Source organism: Harpia harpyja, chromosome 2 (assembly GCF_026419915.1).
Source record: "Harpia harpyja isolate bHarHar1 chromosome 2, bHarHar1 primary haplotype, whole genome shotgun sequence".
Taxonomy (NCBI): domain Eukaryota; kingdom Metazoa; phylum Chordata; class Aves; order Accipitriformes; family Accipitridae; genus Harpia; species Harpia harpyja.
The window spans coordinates 18,175,755-18,190,161 of NC_068941.1; the positions used below are offsets into that span (position 1 = coordinate 18,175,755).

Genomic DNA, 14,407 nt, shown 5'->3' on the forward strand with positions numbered 1-14,407 from the left:
GCATATGAACTTGGCAATATAAAAGCAGTGGCTTATATTTAAGAAATACAAGTTTACACATAGCAATGGCTTCCTGGTCATTTCTGAAAGTAAAAAATTTCTTTTGCTGTATCATTATTGTCAGCAGAAGATTTGGTTTCAACTGCAGGAAGCATAGGATCAAGCTATGAAAGTCTAAATAACTTTTGTTACCCAGTTGCAATTTTATTTTAAAATGGCAAAGACTTTATGCCATGACAGACAGCAAAATTTATAAAAATGCAATTTCTATTCCAGATCATGCAATTTCAAATGTTTACATGTGCCTTTAACACAAAACATACCATCAACCCTGTTAAATCCATACAACAAAAACAGGGTGGTTCCCACTAATTCCTCTACAGTGAGATTCTTTTCTGACTCCTCATTGGAAGAAAGTTCTGGAGAAAAAGCAGTCCTGAAACTGTCAATAAACCAGAATATTGTCAAAATACTTTCTCGTAATAGATTGCCAATTTTCCCCTTGACCTGGAAATATTGATGAAATTGATAAATCTTCATAAAATATCAGCATTTTCCAGGGACTTTGCTGCAAAGCTGTGTAACACACATGCTCCCCTTTTTCCCAGAATAAAGACAGGAATAAAAATCTTAGGTTTTAATTCTTAGTTTTTTGCCTAGTCCCTACATTCAAATACCCTTTCAGTACTGGAAAAACAAAGTAGCAAAGGCAGCTTTACTAACTGTATTCATTATACTAGCATAAACTTTCAACTTAAGTTTTACAGAGATTTAATCTGATATCATGAACTGTTTCAAAAAAGGGATATAAGTGACTTAAGTCATTATTTAATTACTTTCACACAAATATTTAACTCAGTGTGACAGTATTATGCCAATACTTAAATGAGAGTTGCCCATGTCTCTGAACCTACAGCCAAGACCAATTATTTGGAGTGATGAGCTTAATTTGAATCAGTTTTTCTATTGATGTCATTGGCCTCTGGATTAAACCCTACAAGTGAGGGTCTGTCTGTATATTTAGAAGACAATACACTTTGAAATAGCTATTTGAGACTTAATCATTTAGTCTGGAATGCTTTCTAAGAAAAGAGTTACAGATATTTTATCCATCATTGTATTAAACTACATATACCATGATTGCATGTTCTTGAATAAGAAACTAGGAAATCTACATATAAGTATTATTATTTTTTATTATTACTTTCCATTTAAAAGAAAACATTTATTAATATAGAAATGCATAATCCCATCATTTTTTATAGTTTGCAAAGTGGCAAAAATATATTAAGTGCAGTTTTAAGCTGACAGTGTTGATGACTTCCTTTTAAGAAAATGCAGTCTCTTGATGGGTATCCTAAAGTATTTAGTCATCTACCACACAGAGATTTATTAGACACCGTCTTGAACTACAGCAGAGAAACATCTTGGATGTTACCCTCCACACATGTTCTAAAGACTTTGTTTCAAGAAGTTGGATGGTTATCACAACATTATATAAAAGACATCCAACACAAGGGCTGCAGTTTCAACCAATGAATTAAAAAGAAATTACCACAAATATGCAGCTTTCAGCAAAACTTAAAGGAATTACAATAGTAATTCATGAACCAGAGGGGAAAACTCCAACAATGATAGATGTCCCCAGTGCAAAAACAGCTTCTCGCTGGGTGACAGACAATATTAGCGATGATACTACACTAAAACTCAATTTCAGATAGAATAGCAGAACTGAGACTAATGTAATCCCAGCAAGCCGAATAACAGAAAACCAAAAAGTTACTCGTGATCAAAACCAACAACCAAGTCTCTATTCTTTAGGAGAAACACAAACATTGTTAGCCAAATTACATGCTGGTAGAAGGACCGGTAGTTCTTTAGGAGAGTTATATGGTTAAAGAGGATGTTTTGTGTTGGTTTTGATAGAGCAGATATAACAGTTGATAGCCAGACGAGTATTTAATCCTTCTACTGAACAGAATGCAAAAGATAATTTAGAAGAAAAAAAAAATAATTACTCACTAGAACGAGAAATACTACTTCCTATAGAGTTACTACAACAGAATGCAAAAAGATCATAATCCGAAAGGAAACAAAGGTCTTGGTAAGTTTTGATACACAGAATGCCTAAATGGTAGAATTCACATAACTATCGAGACTTTAATTACATTTTTTGTAGTTGTGTCATTTTTAAACCAGGTGTGAAAGGGGCAGAATCTTAACCAAAAAGCTCAAGATATTTGTCTGGACAGGAACTTAACAGAAATGGTTATTATCAACACCAGTTGTTGATATCACAAATGGTTGATATGATGATATTGGACAATATAATTTTGCTATAGAATTCTTTTTTGTTTAGGTTTGAAGGGTGGATGAGTTGTTTTATAGAGGGCTATTCTTCAAAAAAAGAAGCATATCTATGTCACTCAAATGATTGATTAAGTTTATGTCATCTAACCTGAGAGCACCTTAAATGCAAAAATGGATTACAAGAACATGTGACAAGACATTTTAAATAACAAAATGTTGTTACTCAAATAATTTACGTAGCAGCAGAAAGCAAAGACTAGCTTTGCTGAAGTAAGGAAAAATTTAAGAAAATACTACAAATGAAGTGTCGAGCAGGTGACAGCATAGAACAATCCTGTTATTTTAATATAAAGTTGTATAGACCAATTTTACCGTTAAAACCATTTTGCTGTAGATCTTATTTCTTCCATTTTACAAGCTTTTTATTGTCACTGCTTTCAACTGGAAAAGGATCCTGTATAATGACATAGAGTTAATCAGCAAAGTAATTTTAATGGGGCAAAGCCCCTATGCTCCTATTTTTGTAATCATGACAAAAAGCCAAATGTTGTTATACTGATAGATTGGAATTTGCCTAAAATGTGTCAAGTTATGAAACCATAGCAGGAAAAAAAACAAAGTTAAGGTTTTAGGGTTCTATTAAACAAATTGGGCAGTTTCTCTACTTTGACAACTATTTTTCATGAGAAAAAGCAAGTTCTAGTTTTTGTTTAAAACCCTTTGTATCTTACTTAGTCTCCCGCACACATTCACTACTGACAGAAAGAATTCAAGGACCATTTTTTCATGAGTAGTACCTGTCTCAACAGGCAACAAGAACTAGCTGAAGTTGAGTACATGTGTGTTAGGTACGTGCCTGGGGGAGAGGACTAAATATGGGTGTGTATGTGCATACACATATGCAAGACAGACAAAAAAATAAGCTGCTCCTTAGAAATCACCTATTTGATGAGCATGGGCATAAGAACCACTTCTAAGCCAATTTTAAACAATTCAGGCCAAATTTCTAACACCAATTCAGTATATGGTCAGAGACAAATAATTTAAACTCTTTTCTTTACTTGTCCATCTAAGAAATGAGAATAATATTTACTTATCTACAACACAGCAGCACTGGAAAGCTTATTGTGCTTTTAAAGTATGGATAAAAATCGCAAAAAAAAGATGAAAATAACATAATTCATAAACTAATACATAACTGGATATTAGAATGATTCTCCCTTCATAGTTATCAAATAGGGTGTTTAATCTCTTTACACTCATTGCCCTGTCAAGAGACCTTGGGGTATGGGTGCAGCGATTATTCACATTTCCTCCTGTTTAACAAGTGATTTCTGTTCTCTGGATATAGATCTTTTTTATTTCAAGATATATTATGCAAGTCTTCAATTTTATTTTTATATATTCTATATGTACTATACATACATATCCACATATCTGTATAGACGCATTGTACTGTGCATATACTAAAATATATTATAAATATTATAATATATATTTTAGTAGGGGTGATAGTTAAGTCAGTTTATATGGTCCATCTCCTCACAGACAGCAAGTTCTTCAAACTTTTAAAAACTAATATATATCTTTCTGACCAAGAATACCGCAATGATAAATCTTTTCATGTATTATTGGAGAATAAACCTTCTTAAATCATGTAAAAGACATATTTGTAGCAATAAATGCTGAACATTTAATTTCTCTCCCACATACTGCTATTCTACGCTAGAATTTGTGAATCTCTTAATAGCTACCTAATCTTTAAGCTCATATTTTCCACTGACTCATTTTTTCTTATTAGGGATCAAAATATCCTACTCAAAGGGTGGATAAATACTTTCTTGTCAAAACTGAGATGAAGTATAAAGTGAGGTCTCAGAGAGGTCTGTCCTGAGTCCGGTTCTATTCAATATTGTCATTAATGACTACTAAGATAATGGAATAGAGCGGACACTTATAAAGCTTGTAGGTGACACCATGCTGGAAGCAGTTACAAGCACTTTACGGGAGAGCAAGCTCAAAATTATCTTGCTAAATTGGAGAAATGGCCCAAAGTCAATAAGATAAAATTCAATAAAGACAAGTGCAAAGTAGTAAACTTGGAAAGAAATAATCAAATGCTCAGAAATGGTGGAAACTGTCTCGGCAGCAGTAAAGGGTTGTGCTATAGAGGGCAACAAACAGAATGGCAATAAAAAAATAGAATTTCAAAAAAAGCAAATGTCATCCTGAGATGTTTTAACAGATAAGCTGCCATTCAGGCATAAGAAGCGATGAACTTGCACCGTCAGTATTGGTGGGCCTTCAAGGGCAGTTCATTCAATTAAGGAACTAAAGTCAAATTCTACATGAAAAAAAGTTTTAAAAGCTAATTCTATTAAGACACAAGTGAACTTGATAAGTTCTCTTAATGGATGGCACTTCATTTTTTTACTTCATGTGGATACTAACACACCAACAGTCAGAGATTTCAACAGGTGAATAGGATTTAGCCACAGCAAAGAGAAAACTTGAGGCGAGAGACAGATGAGGATGAGCTGGAGACAAATCAGTGGGTGCACACTGCTACAATACTTTCATGTTTGTCCATAATAATGAAACAGGGACTGCCTACATGTACCAGTTGGTGATTTGGAAAATCTCCTAGATAAAGATCCCACAAATGCAAAATAGACAAAGCAGCATTATGTTTTTTTGTTAACAATTTTAGTGTGGCACACATGATAATTTACTTACACCTCTAAAAAGGTTTTAAATGTGTGTGCTATTGTATCAAGGGAATGAATTGCACTTGATATTATTGCATGAAATGTATTAGCAAACTGAGCCACTAATATTTATAGAAAAATACAAATTCCCTGTAGTGACACTAATGAAAACACAAACTGCCAGGTGGAAAGGGATGTCATCTGATGAAATTGTCCTTCTGGGCCTGAGACAGGCCAAAATGCTAAGAGAGAAAACGGGCAACTTGATCAAGCCACTCTATTGCAGTGATCCGAAATGATGTCATTAGAGAGAGCAGGGAAAAAACATCCTAAGCTTCAGTGAAGAGGTTACACCCCACAAATTTGTGATAAGCACTTGTAATGAACAACACTGGCCCAGGGAAGGTCCTTTCTCCCTACTCTTCAGCCAGATGGTCACAGAAGCAGTCAGACCAGCATAAACATTGCTCTGTGTTCCACCACTGGCCATACACTGATGGATAAGTACTGCAATCCTGTCATGCTTCCCATGCATAACCTGCCACTGGATTCACTGTGATAGGCATCATCCTTCCTATATTTGGGGGTAGAGAGATGCACCTGGCATAGAAAACTAGTCAAATGTAAGGACTTATACTCTGCCTATATGGGTGTAGAGAAGTTCCACCACCTAAATTTAAAAATTTCCCAACTTTCTTTAAAGCAGATTTGACAATGCATCATTATTTGTACAATCTATTAGTATTAGTATAGTGCTCAGGAGCCCTAGGCACAGAACAAGACCCTCAGAGCCAGATTCTAACACAGATGGAACAAAAAGCCAGTCCAAGATTTTATAGCTTAGGTAGAAGAGGAAGAAACAATACAGGAGAATATAAATAAGGCAGCATCAGTCTGGATGACAGGCAGCAGTGTCAGCACACTACTAGTTCAACTGCTGTCAACTATTCTGTAGACATCGTAGCAAAGGAGAATTTTAAGGAGAAAATTTACTTCTCAGATAATTGCATCATTGTTCCAAAGTAGGTTTTTAGAATAATTCTAAATGTGATGCAAAATGTGAACAGACTTGCAAAAACTCTCTTCATCAACTAAGTAGGACATTTGTTTTGTTTAGGTCTCAACTTTATTATCAAAACATCTTAATAAATCCATAATGATGTTTTGGACTATTATTACTGTCAGAAAGAAATAACATTTTAACCATGTTAAAACAAGGTTGGTGGCTGGCCTAGGGTACTCTAGGCTGCATGGGTAACCTAAATGGAATTTCCTGTTCAGATTTGCCAGCCCCAGGAGGAGCATACTGATGATATGCTAACAGCAAAACACTCAAGCAAATTAAGTTCTTAAGCATGAAATTTACCTTTCTTTAAAAGGAAAAAACAAAAAGAGAAACATAGGCTTATGTTTATATATATGTGGTAGGTTAGAAAGGATGCTTGTGGACAAACATTGATTAGACAGCTTTTGGATCCAGCAGGGATCCTTGCATGCTTGTTGACAAACATTTCAGATGTCGTGGGAGTTCTTTAACCTTTTAAACTCATATTAATCTGTAATTCTTTTGGGAGAGAATCAGCAAGGAGAGGGGTATACTATACATATTTTATTTCCTTTTGCTGCAGTCGATAGTGAATGACCCACAGTCTTTAAGACCTGAAGGGATCATTAGATCAGATTTGCATTTAGCCTTGATCCAGCAACCATTATATAGGAAATGCAATGCTTTGCAATAGCTCTATTAAGACATTTTATTAATGCATCTATTCATTATTACTAACTCACTTGTAGAGTTCTTCCATGGTGGAATTTAAATTTCTTGATGTTATAGTTGGCTTAAATGGTCATAATGATAGCCTACATCTGCCTCAGGGCTCATTACCACATATGTGTGGAGAACATTATTAAGCAACAGTACAATGAAAGAAACTCCCCAGTATTGTGTTCTGCCAGATGCATGAGAGCTATTACACCTTTGTTCCTATTACAGCATTCATGGCTTCCTGTTGCTTGTCCTGTAAGATTTCATTTAATGAAAAATAAACAGTTTTAGGAGGCAATTGCCCATCAGTGATGCAGGAAGCATATTTTTCTTCAGAAAGTGCAGGGTACTCAATACAGAAGGGTCCTGCTCTATAAATAAGGCTTTTCTGGCATGACTGCAACTGAAATTGCTATTAAGTGTTGTTTATAATTAACAATTTATGCATAAGGTGTCACAAATATGAACCACAGTAAGGAAGAATTGAGAGAGACAATAACTGCAGGGTGCATCGCGGAAAGCTTCAGTCAGACAGTGCCATTTCTGAGCTGAACATCCAAAAACCATGAGAGCTTTCCAAAAGCCCCAGTAGCAGGTACAGGTTATCAGGGAACAGCCCAGTGGGACTGAAAAATGATGAAGGTTCAGCATGAGTCAAGCTCTGAACCACGGGTTGTGACAAGGGCATTGTGGGACTGCTCTACTACCCACTATTAGCTTCATGCAAGGAAGCATATCCCAGGAACCTTCTGCATCTCCCCTCCCTGTCTGCAGCTTAAAAGGGAATTGGCACTGACTTTAATGAAGACACATTGCTTTGACACGCCTGTTAGAGTTCATTGTTTTGCACTACCGTTTGCTGCTTCAAATCAAGCCAGACCAGTCTGCAACCTAAAAGCTCCTGTTAAAAACCTTACCTTCCACTAATATATGAAAATTATGGACACTTCTGTACTAAAATGAAGAGATGGTTCACCACCTCCCCGCAAATGTAGAACAATCAGCAATGAGGCAAGGCTGATATAAATTGAGATGGCTTATAGGCAACGATTCAAATTCAAGTAGAATATGTGATATTTCATATTTTTAGCTTAAACACTGGATATTTTGTATAAATACAAGACTAGTTATCAAGCTCACAAAATACAGAGATGGAAAAAAATGGGTTTTAGTGGAGGCAGGTCAGAGGGGCTAATTGCAGAGAAAATCCTTACTGTGTTTACATTTTATTTTATTTGAAAATACTCCCATTATCAGGATGCTGCAACTGTGAACAGTTTGCCTTAACAACAGATACCAGGATCAGCTCATAACTATTTACCTAAACCAATCTCAACCAGCATTGATACTAGTAATTCCAGTGACTGCAGAATACGTTAAATAACAAGATATTACTGCTGGACAGCAATCTAGAAGCAAAATAACTAGCAGTCCCAGTATCTAACCTACATGTATGCATTGTTGCTCTGAACTCAATAGAAATGTTTACCTGAATAGAACAGGTAGCACTTGGAATCAATCAGAGAAAAAAGGTGTATTTAAACATAGGCTACAATACTGCTTTCTGCAAAGTATTTAAAGACATATTTTTCATAATAGTTAGGTATAGTTTCAATGGATACTTCAAATCACATGGCCAAAATTGATTGGTTCATTACCTCTATTTTTCCTATTTTATTCAAACGAAGCACAGCAGTGTTGCACTGAGGTTTTCTCCTGACTGCATAGTGCATGGCATTCTGCTTTTCAATAGCAGAATGAAGTAGCAGCACAAATTGGTTTGAAATATGATGAAATAGCACCATTATTTGTGTATGAAATCTAAAAATCACTGCACTATGACCTTAATTTTAATTGTTTTTTTCTTGAAACCAGCAGCTAAACCTCACCACCGATAGAAAAGCATTCAATTATTTCTAGTCAGTTCCTAACTCCTCAGTGAGCAATGTGTTAGCTAGTAATGCAGTCATTTTTCCTGACACTGTGAGGAACAAGATATGTATGGATACATCTAGAGAATCATCTGTGGTTAAATTTATTTGACCTAAAGGAAGCTTCCTTTGTTCCCCAGGAGTTAAAAAGCAGATTTTAAAAGGAAATCGCAAACATGTTTTTCTGTATAAGCCTCCATTCAGCACTCACAAGTCCACTCCAGGTACCAATGTCTTCTTTAGTTCCTGAGAGTGTCATTAATATAGTCTCATTTGGTCAAAATATTGTATTAGCTTAGCTTGTATAAACACAGACACTCAAAACAGTATGTCTAGTAGCCTTACATATCTTCCATATTTTTTTCTATTCCACCTAGTATTTCTAATTCACATTTCACAGGTATTTTATAAGAGATAGTCTTCTTTCTTATTTTGACAACAAGCTCTTTGTTATATACTGATGAATATTAGCATTTTGCTACAAATATTCTTGTTTTATTCTGATAATTTTACTACCTTATCTTCAGTGTCTAACCTTAATCAAATAAGCAGATCCCATACAAATCAGATTTGTAGTTTGTATGACTGATGTAATTAAAACTCTCAAGAGAACATGTAAATTAAAAAGTCTTCAAGCTTTTCCTGCCTAAATTATTGTTAGCCAAAGACAGTACTCACCATTTCATTACTGGAAACGGACAAGTGACAGGACATTTAACATCTGGGCACTTATTTTCACAGGCCTTGTTTTTTCAGCAATCTTTAGATTCATCAAAAAAAAAAAAACCCAAAAGTAAGAGTAAAATGAGATGGAAAAATTTTCAAGATAAAATCTGAACCTTTTTTTATCCCTGTGGTCAGACTAAATAGCCACAAGGCCAGGGTCCTTTTTCTTGTTTTAACTTTCCATGGATTGGTCACATGGCCATACAGGATGCAATGTTCACCCAAAAAATCTCAGTCCAGTAATTATTAGTAGATCTCTCCACCATTCTGCCCAGACATATACACCCCCACTGCGCCTTATCTTTCCATTCCTGAATAGGCAGTCTGATGGTATGGAATGTTCTGCATTGGCACAGAAGACAGTTACATCAAATCTGTATTCAGCAATTCAAAACACTCAACCGGTTGCAGTGTCTCTCCCAGGCAATTTAGCAAGGTTATACTCTGTTAATAACTTATCTTCAGAAATAATGATATTTGTATTATAAAATTGAGAAAGAGAGGGCACTTTACAGATAAGTGCCATTTATTCAAAAAGCTTCCATGTTAGAAATCATTTTATAGGTGCCCTTTAGACACAGGCACATCTCCACGTTTCAGCAATTATTCATCATTTACACGTTCATAATTTGGGAGAGTTTTGAACTCAAAATGAATAAGAAGCCTACACACTGCCTCAAATAGCCGAACAAGCCTTGATAACAATTCATAGCTAAGAGATTCTAAATAAATTAAATAATGAGTAGGGAAGCATGAACCTTTCCTAGTCTGTCTGTGAACACAGTGAAAAGTAGCAATAGTCTCTCAAATCTAGGATATAAGACAGAAATCTGTCTCACAGTCACAAAATCTTCTGTTACCATAGTGATGGGGACTGAGCAAACGACTAAAAATACCTGGTCTTATTCACACTGTCTTAGGAATGTGACCTAAATGACATGTAATACATGATTTTCCATGAGAAATTAATTGCATTTATTAGGAGCCAACACTGAGAAGCAGATAATGTGTGAGTATGATGTGTGGTCAGACACTCAGAGAGACCACCTTCTCAAAGATGCAGCTTTAACAGATAACTGGCTGGAAGAAAGCATACGAAAAAGAAACCACATGTAGGTCATTAACAAATCAAAAGCACCAATTAAACATGGGTTTCTCTCACTAAATAAAGTCATACTTTAAAAGCATTCTTTGGAATTGATGATACATAAAATTAACTGTAATCTCCAAAGAAGATCACTGTCTGCAAGAATCTCACAGTTGTGATGACTGTCAAACTTAGGAAGACACAGAGGTAATATAAATTCATGTTTAGACCAGCTTTGGTTTACAGCACCTACATATGTCAGTACAAACCAAAAGTGTGCTAGAGGAGAAATTGCAAGTGGCATCTCCCACCTCAACTTGTGAGGTGCCCCAAAAAGTCTGTCTCTATAGGTCTCACCCAGGAACTGCTGCTGCTGCTCCACACTAAGAGCAGAGCATTGCAGGCTCCTCCACTGACTGCCCCGGGAAAAAGAAAAGCCAGAAGAAAGGTGAGACTCTAGATTGATTTGAAGGGCTTAATCGGTTACAATTTTATGTCTATTTTTAAAGGGTAATGATCTCCCTCCTATTTACAGTACAGGATATCTTGATTCTTGCCTTGTGACATCTTATTTTATTTACAAACATTCACCTATAAATGTTTGTAAAAGTTTGTTGGGCTGAGCTGTTTAAGGATGTTGGAAGGCAAGCACCTCTGACTTTACAAAGGGGGCAAATGTTTTGCCTGGAGACATTTGCAAGTGCAGACCTGTCACAAAATCACTCTACACCCTCTTAAGTATACTTCAAGATAGTATGGGATTATATTCCAGCATCGTTATACACAGTGGAATTCTAGAAAATGTACTTTATTTCAAGTATAATGATAAAATGCTCCATTTTGAAAAAGACCATCAACATCAGGTAGGGTTTGTCCTAACTATGCTTTTAAGAATAGTAGCTTCTTTACTCATGCAAGTAAGAAAAGAAAAAAGCAAAAAACCCAAAGCCTGTAGCATCTGCGGTTGAAATTTTGTACCATTGCAAAGCATTTTTAAGAAACCACTTGCCTGGACAGAACAACTGGAAGACATGCTGTATTCCACTAGCAGGTATTGAATATCCAGTCTCTCAAAAATTCAGGCAGATCACTTCTGTCCATCTTTTTGTCAAATTCTCTCTTGGAAAACATTGTTTCATAAACTGAAGAAAAGAAGCTCCCATCAGATATATATTTACAGTAAGTTATTAGGCACTGATTTTTTTTTAGAAATATTTTCTTCAGATTCAAGTTAATATGCTTGATGATAAACTTTGGATGAAAACTTAGGCCTATGCAGAGGTCATATGATGGGGTAGTTTGCTGCTGATTTACTCTTGCACTAAAGTGAAACTCACACATCCTTACTGAATGCAAAGGAGAATAGTCAGGCTGAAAAACATCTCTTGCCCATATTAGAATTTCTCAATATGGAAAGTTGATGGACTCTGCAGAGCCAAAGGGTGGTAGAAAGAGGTCAAGGTAAGTAGATAATTACAGTGGTTAACACTCTTTTTTACTTGGCAGATACATTCAACCTATCTAAAGCAGTATATTAAACTGCTCCCCCTAGGGTAAAAGGCAAGGGGAAAACTCACAGTGTAAGACATTGTCCCCAGCATTATCATAATGGAAATGCCCATAGATGCCTTGCCACACCTACTTAAAAAAAAGAACAAAGAGGACTTATACTAGTAGGCTAACAGTCAATTATTTTCTTGATAAATTTAATGTATTAAATAATATAGCTTCAGTCAAAGAGACTAACTCTCTTGTTAGATTTATTTTGTACTGCTCAGGGAAGGAAAAGTACAGAATAAAAATAAAGAACTTTACAGTCTCCAATACTTTCATGTCCACAGAACATTTCAGCTGATATACCTAGCTCACAGATTTTTGCAGAATTGGAACAATTCTGCAAATCTTTCTCCCTGAGAGACAGAGGATACTAGTCTAGTTGATTTACTACTAATTAACAAAACCACCAGTTTTCCTGTAAGGGTTAACAGCAATAGATCATATTACACTCTATGTTATGCATGAAGGTCTATAACATGTCTCTTTCTGTCTTCAATGCAGAGCAAATTAATGTCAATTTAACATTTCAGAAAAACAGCATCTGCCTTTTAAGGCAGAGATTGCATTCTAACCTTTGAAGACCATAAAGACAAAACAACAAAAAAAAGAGAATACATTGGGATGCAACATCTTATCACATCTACAATCAAAGAAGCGTTGAAGGTATAAATATAAGACTTCCTGTTAAAGCATCAGTGACACAACCATCAACCAGCATTTCATTACAATATGAAGAGTAGTACAAACTTTTCCATCAGCCAGCATTAGACAGTATGTTATGAGTTATGCAGCTTAGGATAAGCATGTACCTTTTTAGGAATTAGTTTTATTGATTTATATTTTCTTTTTGTAACATATGGGGAAAATCAAATTATATATTGTTTTGGGTTTGTGTGGTGGGGTTTTGGTAGTGGAGGAGGGGCTGCAGGGGTGGCTCCTGTGAGAAGCTGCTAGAAGGTTCCCCGGCTCCAAGTCGGACCCACCTCTGACCAAGGCCGAGCCCATCAGCGACGGTGGTAGTGCCTGTGGGATAACGCATTTAAGAAGGGGAACCTGCAGGGAGTAGGGGGATTGGAATGTGAGAGGAACACCTCTGCAGATACCGAGGTCAGTGCAGAAGGAGGGGAGGAGGTCCGCCAGAGGAGGGGATGCCCCTGCAGCCAGTGGTGAGACGGCAGGCTGTCCCCCCCAGCCCGTGGAGGGGAGCGGGGGAGCAGATGCCCACCTGCAGCCCGGCGAGGAGCCCACACCGGAGCAGGTGGATGCCCCTGAAGGTGGCCATGACTCCATGGGAAAGGCCGTGCTGGAGCAGTTTGTGCCTGAAGGACTGTGGCCCACAGAAAGGGACCCATGCCAGAGAAGTTCATGAAGAACTGCAGCCCATGGGAAGGACTCGTGGGAGAAGTTCATGGGGTACAGTCTCCTGTGGGAGGGACCCCATGCTGGAGCAGGGGAAGAGTGAGGAGTCCTCCCGCTGATGAGGAAGGAGCGGCAGCGACAAGGTATGACAGACTGACCCCAACCCCCATGCCCTGTTCCCCTGCACTGCAGGCGGGAGGAGGTAGAGAGAACCGGGAGTGGAGTTGAGCCAGGAAGGAGGGAGGGGTGGGGGGAAGGTGTTCTAAGGTTTGGTTTTTACTTTCTAATATCCTTGTTTTGATTTGATTGGTAGTAAATTAAATTGAGTTTTGTTTTTCCCCAAGTTGAGTCTGTTTTTTGCCCATGACCATAAGTGGTGAGTGATCCCTCCCTGTCCTTGTGTTGACCCATGAGTTTTTCTTTATATTTTCTCCTCATCATCCCACTGGGGGGGGAGGAGTAAGCAAGCAGCCTCATGGTGATTTGTTGCCAGCTGGGCTTAAACCACAACATACATATGTATACATTTCTTTTTTTTTTTTTTTCCTATGTGATGTTAGGAATATAAGACCTGGTTATGGAGTTTAGAAGTCAAAACTGAAACTATGCTGTGAATCTTCAGATTACATGTTTTGCATCAGTAAGGCATGTGGAGGGAACTCAAAGCCTACCCACTGAATATGTTCAAATTCAGTATTACAATCCTCCTACTTTATAATGAATTATAAAGCTTTATGAATGCAGAATTAAAGGACTGAGTGGAAATGGGAATCAAGATATAAACAATTAATATATATCAAGCTGAAAAGGTGTAAAAATAAATTAGAACCTAATTCCAGTATTTAAACAGGTGGTACATTTTTACTTCTCTGGAATGTTAATGCTTATTTAAAGGAGAGGGGGGAAAAAAAGCAGTACATTTCTAACCCTTAGGTATGAAAATGGTCACCTAAGTCCAACTTGC

The 14,407-nt window shown here is 36.8% G+C and overlaps 1 protein-coding gene across 1 annotated transcript in view; it reads right to left on the reverse strand.

Moving 5' to 3' along the window:
* IQCM (IQ motif containing M) overlaps nt 1–14,407 on the reverse strand; it is a 42,363-nt gene that overhangs the window by 24,487 nt on the left and 3,469 nt on the right. Inside the window, 2 exon segments of the mRNA XM_052815460.1 lie at nt 11,548–11,592; nt 11,594–11,669. Coding sequence (XP_052671420.1) covers nt 11,548–11,592; nt 11,594–11,669 — 121 coding nt within the window.